This window comes from Scyliorhinus canicula, chromosome 28, assembly GCF_902713615.1.
Source record: "Scyliorhinus canicula chromosome 28, sScyCan1.1, whole genome shotgun sequence".
Taxonomy (NCBI): Eukaryota; Metazoa; Chordata; class Chondrichthyes; order Carcharhiniformes; family Scyliorhinidae; genus Scyliorhinus; species Scyliorhinus canicula.
Window position 1 is genome coordinate 19,492,188 of NC_052173.1, and position 25,260 is coordinate 19,517,447.

The 25,260-nt window shown below is 47.7% G+C and overlaps 1 protein-coding gene across 3 annotated transcripts in view; it reads left to right on the top strand.

Moving 5' to 3' along the window:
- LOC119958124 (5'-AMP-activated protein kinase subunit gamma-1) overlaps positions 1-25,260 on the top strand; it is a 74,257-nt gene that overhangs the window by 40,998 nt on the left and 7,999 nt on the right. For all 3 annotated transcript variants that reach the window (XM_038786383.1, XM_038786382.1, XM_038786381.1), the window contains 9 exons: positions 3,301-3,407; positions 12,545-12,626; positions 14,822-14,880; positions 15,953-15,998; positions 18,658-18,712; positions 20,661-20,787; positions 22,333-22,498; positions 22,864-22,901; positions 22,982-23,128. In XM_038786383.1, coding sequence (XP_038642311.1) covers positions 3,336-3,407; positions 12,545-12,626; positions 14,822-14,880; positions 15,953-15,998; positions 18,658-18,712; positions 20,661-20,787; positions 22,333-22,498; positions 22,864-22,901; positions 22,982-23,128 — 792 coding nt within the window. In that variant the 5' untranslated portion in view covers positions 3,301-3,335. The remainder of the gene's footprint in view (positions 1-3,300; positions 3,408-12,544; positions 12,627-14,821; positions 14,881-15,952; positions 15,999-18,657; positions 18,713-20,660; positions 20,788-22,332; positions 22,499-22,863; positions 22,902-22,981; positions 23,129-25,260) is intronic.

The window sequence follows — 25,260 nt, forward strand, 5'->3', positions numbered from 1 at the left end:
GCTCCAGGGTCCCAGGTTCGATTCCAGCTTGGGTCACTGTCTGTGCGGAGTCTGCACACCCTCCTCGTGTGTGCGTGGGTTTCCTCCGGGTGCTCCGGTTTCCTCCCACAGTCCAAAGATGTGCAGGTTAGGTGGATTGGCCATGCTAAATTGCCCGTAGTGTCCAAAATTGCCCTTAGTGTTGGGTGGGGTTACTGGGTTATGGGGATAGGGTGGAGGTGTTGACCTTGGGTAGCGTGCTCTTTCCAAGAGCCGGTGCAGACTCGATGGGCCGAATGGCCTCCTTTTGCACTGTAAATTCTATGAAAAAATATCCTCTTTGCACCTTGCAATCAATGCATTGCTTTTAAAAATCAGCCATTGTTATGTATGCAAACGCAGCAGTCAACAGCAGTTTTTTCTGAGCAGCAAGTTAAATGAATGATCAGTTAAATCTGTTTGTTTCTTGCGGTGGTGTTGAATGAGGGAGAAATGTTGAGCAGGATTTTGCGAAAATTCCCTCCCATTCTTCCGACAGTGCCCTGGAATCTTTTAAGTCCAACTGAATAGGCAGGTGGGGCATCCGTTCATTGTCTTATCCAAAAGACGTCACCTCTGACAATGTAATAATCCTTCAGCCCTGCACTGGGGGTGTTGGCCTAGACCCACAACCTGCTGACACTGGTCACAGTTGGCCAACTAAGTCAAGCTGGTAACCCGCAAGGTTTCGCACTTAGTTTAGAATGTAACTCCTCAAGTTCTCTCTCTAAAACTTCTATCCTGAGGTGTGAACTGCATTCCAACTGTTTTTCTCCCTTTACAGAAGTTCACCGACTTGCTATATTTTATCCCTTTCCTGGTACCATTGAGCCAACACAGTGTTCAGGACTCTTGGTCACCGATGCAAATCGGGCTGAAGTGCTCCTAATTCTGGGATATCTCACTTTAACTCGTTTTCCTGGGTGGTGTCACTCATTCCCTACTTGTTAATCTCCTGCTTTATTGTGCTGTGGTGTTATCCTTCCTTGTACCCCGATACTTGTCCTCAGCTTAGTGTATAAAAACAAAACTGTACACCGATTGCACAAGACTGCACTCTCAGGTTTCTTCCTGTGCGGGTTTCTTCAGCCTCGCCCCTCTTTTGCAGTCACCGACTTCCTCACTTTGTTTCACAGTTTTTCTGGCTGATTCGACCATCTTCTGGAATATAGCTTCCAGAAACCTATCCTTTCTGTGCATGTTGTGGAGTGGAGTCAGCTGATCATTGAGCTCAGCATTACTGTGTCCACTTTACTACATAATGTACATTTATACTGCTGGGTGCAACCCAGATGCAGGAACTCCCATATGATGATGGTGCACACGCCAAAATACATCAAAATGACCCAGATTTAGAAACTCAATAAAAGTTGGTTTCATCGCGCACACCGATCGGTTGGCAGAGTCTGATCAGGCAGCTGAGGAACCCCTGAAGACCCTTGACAGCACTTGCCAAGCGGGCAGAAAAAATTCAATACAGATAAATGGGTGTTACACACTGAGGGACATTGTGCAGACCTTGCTGAGGGAAGCGGCTGAGTGAGATCTAGAGACTGATCAATCATCGTAAAGCAGCAATAAGCAAATAAAGCGGAGCTATATTGGTGAATCAGCAGTCTACAAGTCCCTGGCATTGTGCTGTTTGTGGTACTATGTACAGTGCTCTGGTCATGCCCCATCTTCAGTATGTACTGATGCATAGAGAAAACACCCAAATCTGGGGGACGTTGCAGGCAGGGGCTATTCCCCTGGTGCCGGAGAATTCAATGCACTGTATGAGCAAAGATTCGAAAACCCTGGCTTCATTCCAGAAAAGAGTGAAGACCCTATAAAGGTATATAAGAAATTATGTGGACCAGAAAAGGTTAATCCTGCACACTCTATTTCAAAGTACATTATGACTGTAAGACAAGGGGACATGGGTCAAAACTGGTTGAAGAAAGAGAGAGTTTGGTGCTGATGTCAGGAAACCGTTACTGACGAAGTGGAAATACCTGGGAAAAACTCTGGAGTCTTTCAAGAGGCAGTTAAATGATGTGGAAGTTTCCATAGAAGGTCGGGTTGGTTGGGCCAAGTAGCCACGCTCACTTTGAGACTATGTTCAGAATTGCAAGCTTGCTGAAAGTAATGGAAAATGGCAGATGTTGCTGAAGATCCACTCGTAGAATTAAAATGAGCTGTCAATTTGTAAAACTATCCATCTAGTTAAAATTGAATGAACTGTACACCCAGTGTGAAAGCTGTCATTGAAATCTGAAGGACTTATGTAGCTTTCAAAAATATACATCTTGCGTTGTATATTATAAACTGTATTGTATTAGCTACCCAATGTAAATTTTATGCTGAAGACCACTCCACTTTTGTCAGTTTCATAGTTCATGTGTCAGGTCATGCTCGCTTTTCAAAACACGAACGATTGTCTTATCTCCACTGCACGCTGAACAAAGCCATATCATTCTCGCGATCAGAAACAAAAGATCTAAATTCATTTATTCAAATTGTTTCTGTGGTCACAAACAGTGAGTTGCTTCAGTGCCTGAAGACACATTTTCTATGCTCTAATGGTATCATTGCTAATCTGTGGTGATTCCAATTTGCTTTTTGTCATGCTTTCTGACCACCTCTATATTTCTAGATGAACCAAAATGTAGATGAGTTGGCTGCAGTATTTTTTAAGTTGTCATTTTAAAAAAAATTCTTCTGAAAGAACTCGACCTTAAATTACTTTTAAAAATAAATTTAGAGTACCCAATTCATTTTTCCAATTAAGGGGCAATTTAGCATGACCAATCCACCTACCCTGCACATCTTTGGGTTGTGGGGGTGAGACCCACACAGACATGGGGAGAATGTGCAAACTTCACACGGACAGTGACCCAGAGCCAGGATCGAACCTGGGAACCCGGCGCCATGAGGCAGCAGTGCTAACCACTGCGCCACCGTGCCATCCAGGTCCTAAATTACAACCAAATCCAAATCTACTCTTGCCCAGTGTCCGAACCTGCACACTTTCCAACAGTAATCTGGAGTCCAAACTCTGTCATTGACAGAAACCTGGAAGCAGATTATCCATTCACCCTCTGAGCCAGAGAATGAGTCAAAGAGAAGAAAACTGAAGTTAAAGAACTAACATTTTTTGAAAAACATATTGCAGGAGCTTTTGTCTGTTGGAGCTGATTGTTTGAACGGCACCACTTTGATTCTAGCCAGTTCTGAACATTTGAAAGAAGTAACATCACGTTGAAAAAGCTGGACCTGTTAACACACTTTCTTTAATTGCAGTGAACGACTCCAACAGTGAGGTCTACACCCGCTTTATGAAGTCACGCAGATGCTATGATCTTGTTCCCACCAGTTCCAAGCTTGTGGTATTTGACACTTCTCTCCAGGTAATGTAGGGATGCAGAGTTGACGGTTTGCTCGTGTCGAACAATTGCAGCTATTCCTACTCGATGGAGCCTGTACGCGTACATTAGTCTCAAACTCAAAGTGCTGATATACCGAAGGCACTGCAGATAGCCTTTCTTATCACGTGCTTCAACGTTTCCAAACACTTTGCATATTTACTTTTTTTTAAATAATTTTTATTAAGGTTTTCACAAAATATAAACAACAAAACAATATTAACAGAATAACCATGGTAAAAACCCAAGAACAACACCCACCCCCCTACAAAAGCAACAACTAAATCGAAAACAAAAAAACCCAAAAAAAAGCAAACAACAGAAAGGAAAGAGATAACACCCGCCACATCCAACAAGCCCATGTACACACTTCTCCCTCCCACCAAACCCAATCCCCCCCCTCGGTTGCTGCTGCTGCCGGCCTATTTCCCTACCATTCCGCCAGGAAGTCCAGGAAAGGCTGCCACCGCCTAAAGAACCCCTGTACTGATCCCCTCAGGGCAAATTTCACCTTCTCCAATTTGATGAACCCCGCCATATCATTGATCCAGGCCTCCACGTTTGGGGGCCTCGCATCCTTCCACTGAAGCAAAATCCTCCGCCAGGCTACTAGGGACGCAAAGGCCAGGACACCGGCCTCTCTCGCCTCCTGCACTCCCGGCTCCACTGTAACCCCAAAAATTACGAGTCCCCAGCCTGGCTTGACCCTGAATCCTACCACCCTCGACACTGTCCTTGCTACCCCTTCCGAAACTCCCCCAGCGCTGGGCATGCCCAAAACATATGGGCGTGGTTCGCTGGGCTCCCCGAGCACCTAGCACACCTGTCTTCGCCCCCGATAAACCTACTCATCCTCGTCCCAGTCATGTGGGCCCTATGCAGCACCTTGAACTGTATGAGGCTAAGCCTCGCACAGGAAGAGGAGGAATTCACCCTTTCCAGGGCATCCGCCCACGTCCCCTCCTCAATCTCCTCACCCAGCTCCTCTTCCCATTTACCCTTCAGTTCCTCCACCGAGACCTCATCTACCTCCTGCATCACCCGGTATATGTCCAAAATCCTCCCCCCTCCAACCCACACCCCCGAGAGCACCCTGTCCCGTACCCCACGTGGGGGCAGCAAGGGGAACCCCTCCACCTGCCGCCTGGCAAACGCCCTAACCTGCATGTACCGAAACATGTTCCCCGGGGGGAGCCCAAACTTCCCCTCTAACTCACCCAGGCTCGCAAACCTCCCATCTACAAACAGGTCCCTCAACCTCCTAATACCTACCCTGTGCCAGCCCAGAAACCCGCCATCGATGCTCCCTGGAACAAACCGGTGGTTCCCCCGTATCGGGGACTCCATCGAGCCCCCCACCTCCCCCCTGTGCTGTCTCCATTGCCCCCAAATTTTGAGGGTAGCCGCCACCACCGGGCTCGTGGTATACCTCGTTAGAGGGAGCGGCATCGGCGCCGTTACCAGCGCCTCTTGGCTCGTGTCCACACAGGATGCCATCTCCATCCTCTTCCATGCTGCCCTTCCCCGTCCATTACCCACTTACGCACCATCGCTGCGTTGGCAGCCCAATAGTACCCACAGAGGTTGGGCAGCGCCAGCCCCCCCCCTATCCCTGCCCCGTTTCAAGAACACCCTTCGCACCCTCGGAGTCCCATGCGCCCACACAAATCCCGTGATACTCCTGTTGACCCTCCTAAAAAAGGCCTTCGGGATAAGGATGGGGAGGCACTGGAACAGGAACAAAAACCTTGGGAGCACCGTCATCTTGACGGACTGCATCCTACCCGCCAGTGATAGCGGTAACATATCCCACCTCTTAAACTCCTCCTCCATCTGCTCCACCAACCTTGTGAGATTGAGCTTGTGTAGGGCCCCCCAACTCTCAGCCACCTGCACTCCTAGGTACCTGAAGCTCCTCCCTGCCTGCTTCAGTGGGAGCCTACCAATCCCCTCCTCCTGATCCCCCGGGTGCACCACGAACAGCTCACTCTTACCCAGGTTGAGCTTGTACCCAGAAAAGCCCCCAAATTCGCTGAGAATCCTCATCACCTCCGGCATTCCCCCCACTGGGTCCGCCACATACAGCAACAGGTCGTCTGCATAAAGCGACACTCGATGCTCCTCCTCACCCCGCACCAGGCCCCTCCAGTTCCCTGACTCCCTCAACGCCATGGCCAGGGGCTCAATTGCCAACGCGAAGAGCAAGGGGGACAGGGGGCACCCCTGTTTCGTCCCCCGGTACAGCCGAAAGTACTCCGACCTCCTCCTATTTGTGGCTACACTCGCCGTCGGGGCCTCATATAACAGCCTCACCCAACGGACAAACCCCTCCCCAAACCCAAACCTTTCCAACACCTCCTACAGATACCCCCACTCAACCCTATCAAAGGCCTTCTCCGCATCTAATGCCACCACTATCTCCGCGCCCGTGACATAGTTGGGGGCAAAGCCCCCCCGCCTCGTTAAAGGTCCGAACCAACGGGGGGCCCAACAGGTCCGCGTACATTTTATAAAATTCGGCCGGAAACTCATCCGGCCCCGGCACCTTCCCCGACTGCATGCTCCCTATCCCTTTAACCAGCTCCTCCAGCTCAATCGGCGCCCCCAGTCCCTCCACCTGCCCCTCCTCCACCTTCGGAAATCGCAACTTGTCCAAGAAGCGCCCCATTTCACCCCCCTCCACCGGGGGTTCAGACCGGTACAGTTCCCCATAGAAGTCCCTGAAGACCCCATTGACATCTACTCCCCTCCGCACTACCTTCCCATCTCTATCCTTCACTCCCCTAATCTCCCTGGCCGCGTCCCGCTTTCGGAGCTGGTGTGCCAGCATCCTGCTCGCCTTCTCCCCGTATTCATACACCGCCCCCTGTGCTTTCCTCCACTGAGCTGCCGCCTTTCTGGTGGTCAGTAGATCGAACCTGGCCTGAAGGCTACGCCGCTCCCTCAGCAATCCCTCCTCCGGACCCTCCGCATATCTCCTATCCACCCGCACCATCTCCCCTATCAGTCTCTCCCTCTCCCTCTGCTCCCCCCTCTCCCTATGGGTTCGGATGGAAATCAAATCCCCTCTAATCACTGCCTTTAATGCCTCCCAGACCGTCCCTACTCTGACCTCCCCATATCGTTGGCCTCAAGGTACCTCTCGATGCACCCCCGAACCCTCCCTGCCACCTCCTCGTCTGCCAGCAGCCCCACCTCCAAGTGCCAGAGCGGGCGTTGGTCCCTCTCCTCCCCCAGCCCGAGGTCCACCCAGTGTGGGGCATGATCTGAAATGGCAATGGCAGAGTATTCAACATCCTCCACCCTCGAAACCAGCCCCCTGCTCAGGACAAAAAAATCAATCCTAGAATAGGCCTTATGCATGTGGGAGAAAAACGAGTATTCCCTGGCCCTTGGCCTCGCAAACCTCCAGGGATCCACCCCTCCCATCTGATCCATAAACCCCCTCAACACCTTAGCCGCCGCCGGCCTCCTACCCGTCTGGGACCTGGGGGATCCAGCACCGTGGCGTAAACATTCACCAACACCACCCGCTCCCCCTGCAGCTGGCCGCTCACCATCACATACCTTCCGCCACTGTCAGCCACCACATTTAACGCCTCAAACGATACCTTCTTCCCCACCAGGATCGCCACCCCCAACTCTTCTCATCCAGCCCTGAATGAAATACTTGGCCCACCTACCCCTTCCTCAATCGAACCTGGTCCGCCACCTTCAGGTGCGTCTCTTGGAGCATGGCCACGTCCGCCTTCAGCCCCTTCGAGTGCGTAAACACCCGGGCCTGCTTGACCGGCCCGTTCAGCCCCCTCATATTCCAGGTTATCAGCCGGATCAGAGGGCTCCCTGCCCCCCTGCCCTGCCGACTAGCCATAACCCTTCCCCTGCCCGCCACTGGCCAGCGGCCCCGGCGACTCCCACCACACCTCCGACCCCTCCCCACGTGGGACTACTCCTCCTCCTTCGTGCCCATCAACTGCCCCCCCCCCGCTCTTGCGTGGGAAGATAACAACCAGCAAAGGCCCGCGCTTCTCAGCCCCGACTCCGCCCCCATCATCCCACAGCGCGGGAAACCAGAGAAAAGCCCACGCTTTCGCCCTGCCCAGCCCCGCCTCCTCTAGGGCACCTCCCATTGCCAGTCCCCACCACCAGCTCCCCGCACTCCCAGTTTACCTCCCTGCCTGAACCCGTCCACCAGACCCATACAAAAAGACATAAAGACATCCCCCCACCCACCCTAAAGCCAACACACATCCTGCATTAAACAGAGAACCCCCCTCCAGAGAAAAAATTAGACACAGTTGCATTTACATACAAAACCCCCATCCCTGACCCTCAGTTTGAGTCCAGTTTTTCAGCCTGTACAAAGGCCCACGCCTCCTCCGGTGACTCAAAATAATGGTGCCGGTCCTTGTAGGTGACCCACAGACGCGCCGGCTGCAACATGCCAAACTTCACACTCTGTCTGTGGAGCACTGCCTTCGTCCGGTTGAACCCGGCCCTCCGCTTAGCCACCTCCGCACTCCAGTCCTGGAAGATCCGCACCTCCGTGTTCTCCCACTTGCTGCTCCGCTCCCTCTTGGCCCACCTAAGCACGCACTCCCAGTCAACGAACCGGTGGAACTGCACCAACACCGCCCGCGGCGGCTCATTCGGCTTGGGCCTCCTAGCCAGTATTCTGTTGGCCCCCTCCAGCTCCAGGGGCCCCTGGAAGGACCCAGCTCCCATCAACGAGTTCAGCAAAACGACCACAGAGGCCGCCAGGTCCGACCCCTCCAGCCCCTCCGTGAGGCCCAGGATCCGTAAATTCTTCCACCTCGACCGGTTGTCCAGCTCCTCGAACCGCTCCTGCCACTTTTTATGGAGTGCCTTGTGCATCTCCACCTTCTCCGCCACGGCCACGGCCTCATCCTCCCTTTCGGAGGCCTGCTGCTGCAGCTCCCGGATCGCGGCCCCTGGGCTGTCTGAGTCTCCATCAGCTCTCTGGTGGTAGCCTTCAACGACTGCACCTTAAGCTCCTGGAAGCTGCTCCTGCGCCCACTGCCCCAGCTCCTCGAGGGCTTCGCCGGCCGCCATTTTGTTTCCCTTCCCCCGCTTTTCCAGGGGCGTTGCCACCGCTTTTCTACTTGCCCCACTCCTGGTCCGGACCATAGAACCCTGGGGATCTACTGCAGACCCCTTCCCACGTCGAGAATGGTCGAAAAAGCTCCGATGGGGGCCCTGAAAAGAGCCCCAAAGTCTGTTTCTAGCGGGAGCTGCCGAGCGTGCGGCTTAGCTCTGCATAGCTGCAACCGGAAGTCATCCACTTTGCATATTTACAATTGACGACTTTGAGATCAACAAACCACTAATGCATAGAAAGATACCACAAACCTCAATAAGATGAATGATCAGTTAATCTGTTTCAGATGATGTTATTTGAGGCCAGAGTATTGAGCACAGTAGCAGGAAAGTTCCCTGCACTTTGAATGATGCCACAGGATCTGGAGCACCCCCTGAATCACTGGACCAGGCAGGCAAAGCCTTGGTTTAACAGTTATCCAAGGGACAGCACCCTAAAAATGTAGCTCTCTCTCAGTACTCCACCCGAGCGATCGCCTGAATACATCCAAACTTTTGCGAGCTATATAGGTGTATAAAATGGTGTTTTTGGACTGCATATCAAGTTTACATTGATATTCTGACTTGTATTCATATGCATTAAGTTGCTGAGATGAATAGAATTTTGGCTGGGTTGCCTGGGTTTGAGGACAGCATGTGACCACCTGGTTGCGGATTGGATGCTCTGAATCAAAGTTATGCACTCGAATCCTCGAGTCGGACTTGAATGCACAACCGTCTAACTGTAAGTTGAGAGCGATGTCAATTGAGCGAAGCTGTTATAGGATGTCGGACTTGTCGCTTATTGTTTAAAGCCCAGAATTTCTCTCAAAAAGTCAAAGCTACTGCGTGTATTTGGTGTATTAATAATCTGCCCCATAAGCAAGTCATTAAGTTGGAGGATCAATTTACCGTGGGTAGTCACAATCATCTCTTCGAGTCAGACTCCAGATTGGCAAAAGGCTGGCGAGCGTATAAATTGACTTAGCTGATGAAATCATTTGGGACGATCTGAACTCACGTAATAAATTGAGATGTGTATTGGGGAGAATTTTAACATGTAAAGATAATTTTCACATGACAGATCTTTTATCCGCACCTTCATTTCTCCTTAGTTTGCTACTTTCCTAAGTAAAATTGGAGTTCACAGGAGTTGGAAAGTTTGACTATAATTAGCCTGGTGGTCTTCTGTAGACACAAACGTTCATTGATAATAATTGTCAAAAAAATCAGCTTATTGTCTTTTTGATTGCCTACCCTCAAGAATAGAGCTTACAATGTTGCTATGAAATTACTTTTTAACTGGCCAAGGGGCAAAGTTGGTGGAATGTTAATGTGGAGAACATAATTAGATCTCATTCAATTGGATCAGATGTTCTCCATGTTAATGGATCATATGAGCTGTGGTAGCGTGGCATCTTTAAGGTAGCGAGCCCCACTGACCATGTGACCGACTTGGAGTCAATCGCGCGGGAGCACAGAAGCCTGAGCCAGTGGGGAGTTTGCGCAGGAGCAGGACCCTGGGATGTGTTGCCAGGGAGGCCTGTTGTATGTTGTTCTGTGCCTGTTATCTAACTGCCTTTGCCTTTCATGAATAAACCCCTTTGTTTATTACTGGAAACCTCCAGTGTATGTGTCGAGCCACCACACTAACGCTCTGAATAATCAGGTTTTTAAAAAATTTAGAGTACTCAATTATTTTTTTAGTCCAATTAAGGGGCAATTTAGTGTGCCCAATCTCTGGATTGTGGGGGTGAGACCCACACAAACACGGGGCAAATGTGCAAACTCCACACAAACAGGGATCCAGGGCCAGGACCGAACCCGGGTCCTCAGCGCTGTGAGGCAGCAGTGCTAACCCATTGCATCACCGTGCTGCCTCTCTGAATGATCAGTTCAATGATGTGACATTTCCTAGTTCCTTTATGAATAGTTCTGCACTCCTGAAGCCAGCGACCGTCACTTGGGTATGTTCTGTGGATGTTAGCAGCTCTCCTGTGCATTGTCCAAAATGATCATTCCCATTTGTAAATAGAACATTACAGCGCAGTACAGGCCCTTCGACCCTCGATGTTACGGCGACCTGTGAAACCCCTCTAAAGCCCATCTACACTATTCCCTTATAGTCATAGAATTTACAGTGCAGAAGGAGGCCATTCGGCCCATCGAGTCTGCACCGGCTCTTGGAAAGAGCACCCTACCCAAGGTTAACACCTCCACCCTATCCCCATACCCAGTAACCCCACCAAACACTAAGGGCAATTTTGGGCACTAAGGGCAATTTATCATGGCCAATCCACCTAACCTGCACATCTTTGGACTTATCATCCATATGTCTATCCAATGACCATTTAAATGCCCTTAATGTTGGCGAGCCCACTACTGTTGCAGGCAGGGCATTCCATGCCCTTGCTACTCTCTGAGTAAAGAACCTACATCTGACATCTGTCCTATATCTATCTCCCCTCAATTTATAGCTATGTCCCCTCGTGCTAGACATCACCATCTGAGGAAAAAGGCTCTCACTGTCCACCCTATCTAATCCTCTGATCATCTTGTATGCCTCAATTAAGTCACCTCTTAACCTTCTCTCTAACGAAAACAGCCTGAAGTCCCTCGGCCTTTCCTCATAAGATCTTCCCTCCATACCAGGCAACATCCTGGTAAATCTCCTCTTCACCCTTTCCAATGCTTCCACATCCTTCCTATAATGCGGCGACCAGAACTGCACGCAATACTCCAAATGCGGCCGCACCAGAGTTTTGTACAACTGCAACATGACCTCATGGCTCCGAAACTCAATCCCTCTATCAATAAAAGCTAACACATGATCCTATTCCACATTGGGAGGGGGCATCACAATCTGGCTCCATCTTGTTATTGCCCAACACCTCCACAAGTGAGTTTTAAGCAAGGATCACTGGATAGCAATCAGGTGTAAGAGCCTTGCCTGGCCTTTTATTTTTAACTCCATCGGCCTGTGGATGTTGTGTCAAGTTGAATACTTGTGCTGTTGCCCTTGCTGACTTCAGCTAACCCTATCCAGACAAGGCATCAAAACCAGGACCTTCTATGTCTATGTGACTCGAGTACCAAGAGGACCCCAAGTTTCATTTTCAAATGACATATTTCAACTTTACTCCAGAGATGTAAGTGTCAGGCTTGTACACAATTGTAGATTAGATACGCATTGCAGGCGATGGCAGTTTTCAGCATTGTATGGGGCTTCCCGTTCACAATAGTTAATGTAGAAAAATGTGGGTGTGCTTTATGTGTGTGAGCACCAATGGAAGGTGTTGGTAGGTAATTCCACTGTGCAAGGTTTACTATTAAATCCAAACTTGTTCTCTCCTGGTTTAAATAAGAACACTTTTCTAAGTAGCATTCACTTTTGTATGGAAAGGCTGCACCCCATGGCACATTTACCCCAAAAGTGAACTTAAGAATTTGTCCCGTAAATGAGGAAGGAATGGGCGTTTGCTGCCATTTTGAATTCAGCGCTCCCATTAAGCCCTCAAATTAGGTTCCGGGCTTGATGCAGATGACAGCTCCCCCTCCACCAATGTGGTCCCCAATCCCAATAGCCAGTGTCGGAGTACCCTCTTGCTCTGTGTTAATGTGACATTCCCACTTCCTCTAGCAGACAGGCTTTCGAGGTGATCTTCAGTGAAATCAACTAGTAGAAGCAAATTGGCACCAAATGATTTCAGAGGGTTTACACCAATGTGTGTACGCTGCAACTGAGAATTACTTTCTGGGTTACACACTCAAAATAGCATCTGTTAAATGTCTAATCGGGTTACTCATTGACTTGGCTTCGGACAGTAAGGTGCGCAGCTCTGCGCATTTATGATTGAACTAAATGTGTCCATGGCTCTGTCACGTCCAGCTGTCGAGTGGAATGAAATGATCAGTCGAGGCTAGATCTCAACACCAATCCCATTGGGAAGCATTGGGTTTTCTATGCCTGTACCACTGCATGGCTGTCTGAATCTCCAGTCTTTGCTTTTCCTCCTCTCATGCAGGTGAAGAAGGCTTTCTTTGCTCTGGTTTCAAATGGAGTCCGTGCTGCTCCACTCTGGGATAGCAAAACACAAAGCTTTGTGGGTGAGTTCTTTTGATGCTGCGGTATTTCTGTTGCAGTCATTCCCAGGAAGCTGTGTGGAAATGATGAAAAAGAAACGGTATTGCTACAAAAGCAACTATTCCAATTAGTGGATTGTGCTGTAATTGCAGTGCTGGTTCGGAATTGAACAAACCCCCCCCCATCTCTCTCTCTCTCTCTCTAATCGCTACAGGCTGCGGCCTGTATCTGCAGGTGGGTAATCCACCATTTGACAAGCTGGCATGGCTGGTTGCAAGATGAGGTATTCTCCGGCGAGGGGAAGGCATAAGAAGGCAGGGGGTTGGCACTCGTTCTCCCGTCCCGGGGCCTGATGCACCCTAAAGGGATTGTTGATGTTCTCAGTCGCACTGATGACTCGTCCAGTTATACTGAGCCCCAGTCTGTAATTTCGAGCATGAATGTAACCCTGCCAACAGCCTAAATGTATCAGTGTTTCCTCCTCTATGGATTCTGTGGCAAAAGTATACAGTAAATGCAGAAATTACATATTTGTTTCCCCTTAAAGCAAAACATGTGATGCACATATGTAAAGAGCATGGAAGGGCAGCACGGTGGCACAGTGGTTAGCATTGCTGCCTCTCGGTGCCGAGGTCCCAGGTTCGATCCCGGCCCTGGGTCACTGTCTGTGTGAAGTTTGCACATTCTCCCCGTGTTTGCGTGGGTTTTGCCCCCACAACCCAAAGATGTGCAGAGTAGGTGGATTGGCCACGCTAAATTGCCCCATAATTGGGAAAAAAATGAATTGGGTACTCTAAATTTATAAAAAAAGAGTATGGATCAGTTGGGCAGAATACCCAGCTTCTGTGCTATAAATTGTATGTATTACGCATCCATGATTTTCCTTGTAAACCATCTCAACTCATCGACAATTGAGGCTAAACATAAAATGTCTTTATTAAACTGTGCTGCAAGATGTAGGACCTCTCAATAAGATTGGTTAATTTTGATAATACTGCTGTGATTAGAAAGTAATTAAATTATTGCAATAAGTTAACCGAATTGCGCAAGACTGTGAATTTCTGGTTAGACACTCAGAATTTGAGCTGTCGGATGGAAGTCGATGCTTCATAATTGCATTCCTGGATTCGAATATTACCATTACCATGGTATTTCCACCCAGCCGTATCCATGTCAGATATGGTCATTGGCCTGCTGTTGGCTCAGTGTGCACTGAGGATTGTGTTTACACCATTCCTGGCTTGTGCTTTGCCAGGACATGAGTCGCCGCATGTCCGATTCATAAATTGGGGTGTGTGCTGCTAAACGTCTGTTTTTGCTTCCCAAATGATTCAGCAAAGTAGGTCAGGAGTCTCCTGGCATTCACTTGCATCTGGGCTCAGCTAGCTGGCCTCCTGATTTTCAACGGCAGAGTTTGTCGTTTGAATTTAAATTGCACCAAGACAACAAAGCTCTTGCTCACTTTCGTGTAGAGTAAAGTGTGTGTCGAGTGGCAGCCCTGGACAACATGGCTGTGAAGACTGGTTTTTAATGACCTCCTTTTATGACTGCCCCAGTGAGAGCAAGATTAGCTCTGTTCTCACAGCAGCACAAGCGAGGAGCCATGTTTTCCGTGCCCTTTCCTTTGTCGCAAATCCAAACGTTCTGCTGTGTTTATGGGAAGCAAAGTGGTGCTCATTGCCAGCATTTGTGGATAGTGGATTATTTTCAGTTATTAAAAATGAATGGTGTTACCCACAGATGACCATTTTTTTTGAATGCATTAGAAGCTTGTTTGTTTTGGCAGGGTTTTGCACTGGTGCTATCCTGTGACGCCACATTTTCCAGGTGGCCTTGCCGGACCTAACAGTACACACCGTTTGTGTTTGTTCTTACACTGGGGGAAGAGGGTGCTGAAACAAAGCAGCAGAGTTGTTCTCCTTGCAGGGATTGATCAGTAGGAGGGGTGGTTTGCCATGCTCCACAAAGATGCATCATTAGGGATCGTGTAGTTACCCGGATCACAGGTTTCATTTCTTTGTGAATCAGTTGTAAAAGGTAGCGGAAACAAACTGATAGTTGTTCACTCGCGTGCTCATCCACAGTACTGTAAGACATTGCCTGCATGTTTAACCAGGAAGTTGACGGTTCAATGTAATGCTTGCAAATGAAAATTGTAATCTCCAAAATGTGACAAACAGAAATAATTTGCTTTTTGTTTTGACTGGTTCTGTTACAGGCATGCTTACCATCACTGATTTCATTAATATTTTACACCGATACTACAAGTCACCACTGGTACGTTTGCTCTTTGTGTGTGTGTGTCGACTGGGGTTACACAATTAATCGTAAATGCTGTGGTTTTAAGAAGGACATTTGGTGCTCACAGTGAGCTTTTGTTTTGCAATCAGCTGGTGCAAGAGTGAGTCACAGCCCAGCCTGCTTTATCACTGTCTTCAGTGCAATTACTGTACAGATTCTGTTCAGTCTTTCGTTTTGGCTCCGCCTGCCTTGAAGGTTTCCATTCTGGGATGCAGTTCTATAAGTACCAGACACCCACTGCTATCTCGCCTACATGGTCCCGTTTCTGTCCCCTTAACCCTGGGGTGAAATGAAGGTTAATTGTAGCTGCCCTGCAACTTGTCTGGCCAAGACCGGGTAACTTGGACATCCTACCCAGAAATCTGTCTTTACTACTGAAGTAAAAACTAAGAGGAGGTTGGCCTCCATTTAAGGGACCCCCATCTTCCCCCTTAGGTGGCTGTAAAAGATCCCGTGGCACTATTTTGAAAAGAGCAGGGGAGTTTGCCCCGCTGGCTTGGTCAATGTTTGTCCCTCATTATGAAAACATCCTGTCTGGTCAGTAACACTTTGCCGTTTGTGGGAGCTTGCTGTGCACAAATCGCCCACCATGTTTCCAACATTGCAACAATGACTGCATTTCGAGCTATAAAAGGCGTTGAGACATCCTGTCATCACGAAAGACGCTATGGAAATGCAAGCCTTTTTCATTTGAATGAGCCTCTTTTATTGCAGAAGTCCTGGTATTCCCTCCCTAACAGCACTGGGTGTACCTACCTGTGCCTCAGTCCGCAGCAGTTCAAGAAGACAGCTCACCATCACCTTCTGAAGGGCAACTAGGGATGGGCAATAAATGCTGGTCTAACCAGCGACGCCCACATCCCGTAAATGAATTTTTAAAAAGCACTTTGTGTGCCGATGCCAATGGCTTGAGTTACTTTAAGGTGAAGGGCAGGAGAAGAAATGTGGCAAGAGAGGCAACCAAACTGGTGGCGAAGACAGCAGTTTAGCAATTCATTTCTGTGGATCGTGGCTAATTTCCCATGTTTTTTTCCTCCCTTCCACACAGGTTCAGATTTATGAACTGGAGGAACACAAAATAGAAACATGGAGAGGTAAAAGTAGGGTAACGGAGAGAGTGAGGGTTGGCGAATGGAATTTGGTGGGTTGTGATGGGGAGGGGGGGGGGGGGGGGGGTTGTTGTAATATGGATGTCGTAGGGCAGGGAAGAATGTTGACTCCCACAATCTGGTTAAGCCCCTTGAAAAAGTCTTTGTTGTTTGCAATTGGTTGTCTTCTACCTGGATCATTCCATTGCTTCCTAATTTGTGAATCCTCGTCTTGCGTTATTGAACTGTATATTTTAAAGAATGAAAATTCTGAAAGATTAAACCGTTTAAGCCATTTTTAATGTGCTCAAACCTAAAACTGCAAAAATTCCAGGATGTAAAAAGTTAATCCGAATTCTGATCTGCTTTTCAAAAAAAAAGGGTGGGGGTCATAATGGGCGGCCTTTTACGTGTCTCTTGCATTATCAACTGTTAATCTACTTCTTCATAGAATCCTAGAAAGTTATGGCACTGAAGGAGATCATTTGTGCCTGTGTCAAATTCGCTTCCTTGCTGTTCTGCCACTTGCTTACCTTGAGGTAGCTACTTCCTGTCCACTTTTGCTTATGCGCAGCTGAGTTTAGCAAAAAAGGCATTGGAAGCATGCTTGGAATTCCCTTCTCCACACTCCTCCGCACTGCTAATTTAGGAGCAGAATCACTATTTCCCTGAATGTAGTACAATATTTACCCTTTTCCAACTAATGAAGGTCTCCGATTCCAGCCCTGGCCTGTGCTGAATTAGCTGATCGCAGCCAGGCAGCAGTCGAGGTTCTACATTTTGTCGACGTTGACTCTCAGACAGGACAATAATTGGTGACTTAAGTGACTCCCCTCCCCCGACAAATTGCTTTTTGATTTAGAATTTTCACTCTGGGAAGCAGATGAAACACTTGAACAAAAGAGAAAGAGTGGGCAGCACAGTAGCACGAGTGGATAGCACTGTGGCTTCATAGCACCAGGGACCCAGGTTCGATTCCCCGCTGGGTCATTGTCTGTGCGGAGTCTGCACGTTCTTCCCGTGTCTGTGCGGGTTTCCTCCGGATGCTCCGGTTTCCTCCCACAGTCCAAAGACATGCAGGTTAGGTGGATTGGCCATGCTAAATTGCCCTTAGTGACCAAAAAGCCTAGGAGGGGTTATTGGGTTATGGGGATAGGGTGGAAGTGAGGGCTTAAGTGGGTTGATGCAGACTCGATGGGCCGAATGGCCTCCTGCACTGTATGGTTTATATTCAATAACATATCAGATCAATGACATTTTAAGTATCAGAGTCACTGATCACCCTGAAGCATGAAACTCTGTTCCTCTCTCCAGGTGTTGCCTGACCTGTGAAGCATTTTTTCGTTTTGATTTCAGCATTTGAAGTATTTTGCTTTTAGCTTATTTTGAGCTTGGATAGCTGCAGTGGAAGTAAAATCCCCGAAGGTTGTGTTTTAATTCTGGTTTCTTTGCTGGGAAATGTTCATGCAAGGATTTTATTATTGTGGCAGTAAAACATAGAAGCAGAAGTAGGCCATTTGGCCTCTTGAGCCTGCTCCACGATTCAATAAGATTCTGCCTGATCTGATTGTGGCTGTAACCACTTTTCTGTCCACCCCACCCTCACCCCTGTCGATCTAATTATATTCAATGTCCCAGCCTCCACTGCTCTCTTTTTGGGGGGGGGGGAGGGGGGGGGGGGGGGGGGGGGCATTCCAAACAGTCCTCCGGGAAAATTCCTCCTCATGTATGGGTAGCACAGTGGTTAGCACAGTTGCTTCATAGCTACAGGGTCCCGGGTTCGATTCCCAGCTTGGGTCACTGTCTGTGTGGAGTCTGCCCATTCTCCCCGTGACTGCGTGGGTTTCCTCCGGGTGCTCCAGTTTCCTCCCACAGTCCAAAGATGAGGTGAATTGTCCTTAATGTCCAAGGAGGTTGGGTGGGGTTTCTGGGTGAAGGGATAGGGTGTGGACCTTGGGTAGGGTGCTCTTTCCAAGGGCCAGTGCAGACTCGATGGGCCGAATGGCCTCCTGCACTGTAAATTCTGTGATAAATCTGTCTTAAATGGGCACCCCTTATTTTGAAATAGTGCCTCCTGGGTTCTAGATTCCCCCATGAGGGGGAAACATCCTCTCAGCATCCACTCTGTCAGGCCTTCTATACTCCAATGAGTATAGGCCCCAACCTGCTCAACCTTTCCTCCTAGATAAGCCCCGTATCCCAGGAATGGGCCTGGTGAACCTTCTCTGAACTGCTTCCAGTGCAAGAATATCCCTCCTTAAGTAAGGAGACCAAAAGTGTCTACAGAGCTTTAGGATAAAAGGAAAATACTGTGGGTGCTGGAGACCTGAAATACAGACAGACAATGCTGGGGGAAAAACCCAGCTCTGGCAGCATCTGTGGGAAGAGAAACAGAGTTAACTTTTTGAGTGCAATCTGACTTTTCTATGGAACACATAGACGAGTCATTTAGACTTGAAACAGTCACCCTATTTCTCTCTCCACAGATGCCAGATCTGCAGGTGTTTCCAGCATTGTCTGTTTTTATCGTAGTACTCTAGGTGTGGGTCCCACCAGTGCCCTGAATATTCTACTGTCTAAAAGTTTATAAAAGTTCCTTTCATTTATTGTGAGAGTTTCTGATATATATTTACCATTGGCACTTGTTGATTTGTTTCTTTATCAGAAGTTTACTTGCAAGATTCATTCAAACCATTGGTGAGCATTTCCCCGAATGCCAGGTAATGTTATGGAGCAGCGTGCTTTGAATCTGACTTGACATGAATTCCACCTGATTATTTGGTCACGTTTCAGCAAAATCATTTGGTCAGAATGCTCTGAATTGTTAATGCAGTCTCGTGTAAGACCTGTGTTACCACATCTTGCAAAGGGTTCGTTCAAGTGGTAGTTTTGTTCATGCACGGGACAACAGAACATTTTGTTGATAATATAAATGCTTAGGAGTTTGAAATGTCATGTGAAATGTTCTGATTCTTTCCAAAGGATTTTGGGAATGTGTAGAAGATGAAAGCACCATGTTTTTTTTCCTCCATTCAAAAAGTTCCATTACTCATATTTCACTACCCTTCAGCATTCAAAATTACAGGGATCAAAATGGAGCTGGAAGCCAGGGGAAAGAGTGAGGCTGCTGTAGGGAAGCCAGGCAAAGGGAACCAACCCTGACGGTGCTAATGGCTGCAAACGGGAAGAAAGAAACCATGGGAGCTGAAGACCCAGGAGGATGGTGTGGGCAGAAGGGAAGGTTGTCAGGAACGAGGGTGAGGGAGAGAAACGTGAGGAACCGGAGGCTGCAGAGAGAGATTGGCAAGCTCGGGAGTGGAGGTAGCTGCTTGACTGGGGCCTGGGGCTGCAGGCCCCAGGGGTTGGAGAGAGATGGAAGGAGGCTGTTGGCAGGGGGACAGGTTGCAGACAGGCAGGAGGGGACAGAGACGCGCACAAGATGAAACAAAAGAGAAAAATAATTCGAAGTAGAGGAAGCAGTTACTGAAAGAGAAATATGTTTACGATCCATATGAGTGGGTTTACAGCTTTAGTCATACGTCATTCATTTCTACATTATTGACATAAACTCCTAATGTAGATGGATGGCCCCCCCATCCACTAACTTAAACATTCACTCCTTCCGCCACTGACATACAGTGGCAGCCGTGTGTACCCTGTGCAAGATGCACTGCAGCAACTCCGCAAGGCTCCGTTGGCAGCACCTTCCAAACGAGAAAACCTGACCACCTAAAAGGACAAGGGCAGCAGGTGAATGAGAACCCCACCACCTGCAGGTTCTCCTCCAAGCCGCATCTTCACTGTCGCTGGGTCAAAATCCTGGAACCCCCTCCCTAACAGCACTGTGGGTGTACCTACACCACATGGACTACAGCGGTTCAAGAAGGCAGCTCACCACCACTTTCTTGAGGGCAATTAGGGATGGGCAATAAATGCTGGCCTAACCAGTGAATGTTCGGTGATTTTAGCCACTGATGGGCAGTAATGGTGAGAAAATAGGGTGCATTGTGGCGCAGTGGTTAGCACTGTTGCTTCACCGCTCCAGGGTCCCAGGTTCAATTCGGCCTTGGGTCACTGTCTGTGTGGAGTCTGCACTTTCTCCCCATGTCTGCGTGGGTTTCCTCCGGGTGCTCCGGTTTCCTCCCACAGTCCAAAGATGTGCAGGTTAGGTGAATTGGACATGATCAATGCGCAAAGTTACAGGGATAGGGCGGGGAGTAGGCCTAGGTAGGGGTGCTCTTTCAGAGAGTCACTGCAGACTCGATGGGCTGAATGTCCTCCTTCTGCACTGCAATTCTATGGATCATCCTCTTTCCCATGTCATCCAGTTGTTTGTGGTGGAGCAATTCTATAATGTGTTCTGGTTTGCTTGCTGTTGGGCCTGCCTTCGTGAGGCAGCTTCAACATGTCTGATAGCCTAAGCAGGCACACCAACTCCAGTGTTAGTCATGCCTTAGCTGCATGTGGCTCACGCAAGCTTGTTCAGGGCCTGTAGCATTGTGATTTACGAGCTCTTTTTATTTCTCTCCATTCTCATTCTCCTTGATTACAATGTTATTAATCATTAATACGTTTTTAGAGTTTTATTTGTGAATGTTTTAAAAGTTTAAAAGACGGCTCTAAGTTGAAATGAATCCTTGTGCCTCACAAGCTTTTCTATCGCTGCAGCTTGTACGATGCCGTTTCATCGCTGATCAAGAACAAAATTCACCGTCTTCCGGTCGTTGATCCATTAACAGGGAATACACTCTACATTCTGACACACAAACGCATCCTGAAGTTTCTCAAACTCTTTGTAAGTGCCTCAGACCAGGAAGCCACACAAGCATGATACAATCGTTTTTAAATGTGTTGGAAACAGCACATCCAAAGCTCTAGCCTAAAATAAAAGCAAAATACTGGGGACGTTGGAATCGGAAACAAAAACAGAAATTACTGGACAATCTGAGCAGGTCTGGCAGCATCTATGGAGAAGGGAGCCTCTGTTTTTTTTCTTTTTGCAGCTTTCCATCACCCTGTGTCTTTGCAGCAAGAGTAATTTTGGAATGTAGGCCATTGTCACTGCACCCCAGAGTCATTCTGATGAAGCTCACGTTTGTGTACTACTGCGGTGAAGGTCAGAGATTTGATCCATTTGCCCGTGGCATCTTGAAATGGTTATCATTCACATAGTATTTTGTTAGATGCCCATTACATTTTGTGTCAGTAGATGTCTTGTATCACTTCATTTGGTTGGGAGGCGGTGGCACAGTGGTAATGTCACTGGACTTGTACTTCAGAGGCCCTGGCTAATGCTGTGGAACACGGGTTCAAATCCTGCAGCAGCAAAGTCGAATTTGAATCCAATTAATAAATCTGGAATTGAAAGCTGATCTCAGTAATGGTGACCACAAAACTATCATCGATTGACATAAAAACCCATCTGGTTCACTGATGTCCTTTACCACCCTTAGCTGGTCTGGCCGACATGTGACTCCAGATCCATAATAATGTGGCCAGTTGAGCTCAGTTGGCTGGACAGCAGAGCGAGGCCAGCAGCGTGGGTTCAATTCCCCGTACCGGCTGAGATTTACTCATGAAGGCTCCGCCTTCTCAACCTTGACCCTCGCCTGAGGTGTGGTGACCCTCAGGTTAAACCACCACCAGTCAGCTCTCCCTCTCACAGTAAATATTTGTCCTATGCCACAAAGTTCCACTCACTGAAACCCACGCCCACCTCTTTCTTATCCTCCCCTATTTTTTTTTTTTTTTTTTTTAAATTTAGATTACCCAATTATTTTTTCTATTAAGGGGCAATTTAGCATGGCCAATCCACCTACTCTGCACATTTTTGGGTTGTGGGGGTGAAACCCACGCAGACACGGGGAGAATGTGCAAACTCCACACGGACAGTGACCCAGAGCCGGGATCGAACCTGGGACCTCAGCGCCGTGAGGCGGTTGTGCTAACCACTAGGCCACCGTGCTGCCCTATCCTCCCCTATTTAATCTTTTGTAAAGATAGTCTGGTTCACTGACTTTTCCACAGATATACCAGCCAGCAGGGGGTGGCTTGAGTGATGGAGGGGACCAACCCACCTCGTAACTTGTTTTCCTCCAGAAAGGGCCTTAGGGCCTTTTCTGTGCTGTGCACCTCTATGACAACAAATTTATTTTAGACCAGAGAACAAAAGCATGTGTCAGTTTTAATGTGTTAATTTAGAAATAAAATACACAAGTGGCTAATTCAAACCCACATGCAACTTTGTGCTTTTCTTCAGCGCTGTACATCAGTGTGTGTTTATTTGGGGTATTTGACGCTATTTCTAAGTGTTTGCTGTTTTCTTAACCTAATTTTGCAGATTTCAGAGATGCCCAAGCCAGATTTTATGTCAAAAACGTTGGAAGAGTTGAACATTGGAACGTACAAGAACATTGCAGTAGTGAACAAAAACACTCCCATTTACTTGGCTTTGGGAATCTTTGTGGAAAAGAGAGTATCTGCATTGCCTGTTGTGGATGAATCTGGTAAAATTAAATTCTTAATTCTAACCACCATCTCAACACAATTGGCTATGCCATTAGTTAGCTGCACGCACAAGTGAAGCAGATCATTGTCGAGGTCCGCCGTAACTGCTGACCCACACTACAACTTCTTAATAATGGCCAAGTAATTCTTAATGCAATGAAATTTAGTTTTGATGCCCTTTTAACTGTTTCATCCCAATTCAAAGAGATTCAGTCGTTCACTATTGCAGCAGTGAGTAGAGAAGACCAGCAAATTATTTGCCACATTCAACTTAATCACTACTCAAATGATTAACTCCAATATTCTCCAGGCCTGAGGAGCACCTCCTGTTTTATGCTGACTGTTGCTGTCTTTCTCTGTGCAGGGCGAGTGGGAGATATCTACTCTAAGTTTGACGTCATTGTAAGTATTTTGCAGTGACTCGACCATGCATTCTTTTTATCGCTTTACGACCATTCTCTAATTAAAAGTTTGTGCTTCAGAACCTGGCTGCAGAAAAGACCTACAACAACCTGGACATTACTGTAACCAAAGCATTGCTGCACCGCTCACAGTACTTTGAAGGTGTCCTGAAGTGTTACAAGCATGAAACCCTCGAGACAATTATCAACCGGCTTGTGGAAGCTGAGGTACAGGAAAACAAGCTTTAAAAGAACAACTCAAAATTGTATTAAGATATAGTTCCCACGACCACTGAACTGTCTCCAGTTCATCAGCTAAGAGGTCAATTGTTCCTGCAGGAGTCCAGGCAGGATCATTGGATTGTGGCTGGGAGTGGCAGCCCTGGCTTGTTTATTGCCTCCTCATCCCCCTCCCTCCCTGGAAGCACTGAGGGCAAATTTAGTCACTCCCAGCTCCTGAAGTACAGATTGGGGATTGAACTTGGCACCTTCCAGGTTTGCTCCACTCCTCTCCACGCTGGGGCAGGCACTGAACCTACCGTCTTTGTAGTGGTGTTGAGAATTTTAAACAATGCAAACCACATCATTAGCAGCCCCATTGCCTGAATCTTTTTTTTTCTACAAGAGCTCTGAATCACAAGAGCGTTCTTGTTTTAATGAGACAATTCATTGTTCAACTACTCCAGGAAAACGGTAAAATTTGGCATGAATTGGAGTGCGTTGAAGACAACCAGCTGGTTATGTAATGCTGCTGTTGCCGTTAACCTCTTCCTACCATTCTGTGCAAGCAGAAACATCTCCAGCACGGTTTCAAATGCTACTGGAGGTGGGCTTTGTCTGCCTGTTCAAAGCATGAAATGGTCAATCTTTGTCTTTAGTTAATTGCCATTTGTTTGGAGTGTTACACTCTCGGTGTGACAGCGAGAAACAACTAAGATGTTTTGGCATTAGCTTAAAGCTGAAAAGGGCGGCCCTTCATTCAGTCTCTGTCAAGAAATACGATTGGCTGGCATTCCAGCAGAACTGATTTCAGGAATTAGCATCCAAAACGTGAAACCAACCTTTCATTTCTGCAGTTGGTGATTGACTTGCTGTGTACTTCCAGCATTCTATGCCCTTGTTTCTAGTCATTAAAACACTCCTTAGGGCGGCGCAGTGGCGCAGTGGTTAGCATTGCTGCCTCACGGTGCCGAAGATCCAGGTTCGATCCCAGCTCTGGGTCACTGTCCGTGTGGAGTTTGCACATTCTCCCCGTGTCTGCGTGGGTTTCACCCCCACAACCCAAAGATGTGCAGGGTAGGTGGATTGGCCACGCTAAACTGCCCCTTAATTGGAAAAAAATAATTGAGTACTTTTAAGATTTAAAAAAAAATACACTCCTTAAAATTTAACACTTGACCAAGCTTTTGCTGACCTGTCCAAACATCTCCTTAGGTGGCTCAGCACCCGGTGAAGCACATTGGGTCATTTTATTGTGTTAATGGCTCTACGTAAATGCAAGTTGTTGTATTTACAGTCTTCTTCACTGAGGGGAAGTAACCAGTGCATAAAATAAATGGCTTCACAGATTATGTTTCCTTTCGCATTCAATGATCTGCAAAAGTGGATTTTCTGAAATTCAAACTACTTTTTCTTCCTTTTATTGTCACATTTCCTTGGATTTTGTTTCGAGAAGTGAAAGATTGAAGCTGTTTAACTGGTGCATCAATCTCATGTCACCTTCCTATATCCCTGAGCGTAGAAAGAACCCACCTGTCCAGATCCCATCGATCACTTAAGGAATTCCTCCGTGAGATTGCAGCAGAGGTAAAGGAAATGCCGAGAAAGAGTTTTGTCATTTGACACTCTGCTGACTAAGAATAAAGTGCTCCTTCGACCCTAGTTTTTACAGTCTCTTTTCCAACTTGTGTTATGATCGAAGTGAGATTGTTTTTATTTATTCCATTTGGAAAATTGAGTTACATCTTTTGAGTTTTTCGGGATTTAATAGAGCACATCATTGATCCTGTTGGAGATTTGAAGAGAACATAGCACATTCGTGCAAAGGGCAGAGTATCTCTCGCTTCATTGAGTTAAGAATGACTGTAATTCACGTTTCGTTGAAACTGTGATCCTGTATTGTGTAGACATTTCTGTGGAACATTTCCAGCCAGCCAGGAAACACATCCTCTTCAGCATTGATGAGCTGAAAAACAAAGCAACTTGGCAGTCCTCGAGCTTTTGCAATGTTTGTTCCTCCCAGTTGCAATCTGTTGCTTTTCTTCTTAAACATGTGATATCTGCCCAGCACCCTCTGCACAATGGAGAGAGAAACCAAGCATGGGTTCATTCCTCCAGAGCTCCGGAATGGTGCAGGGAGG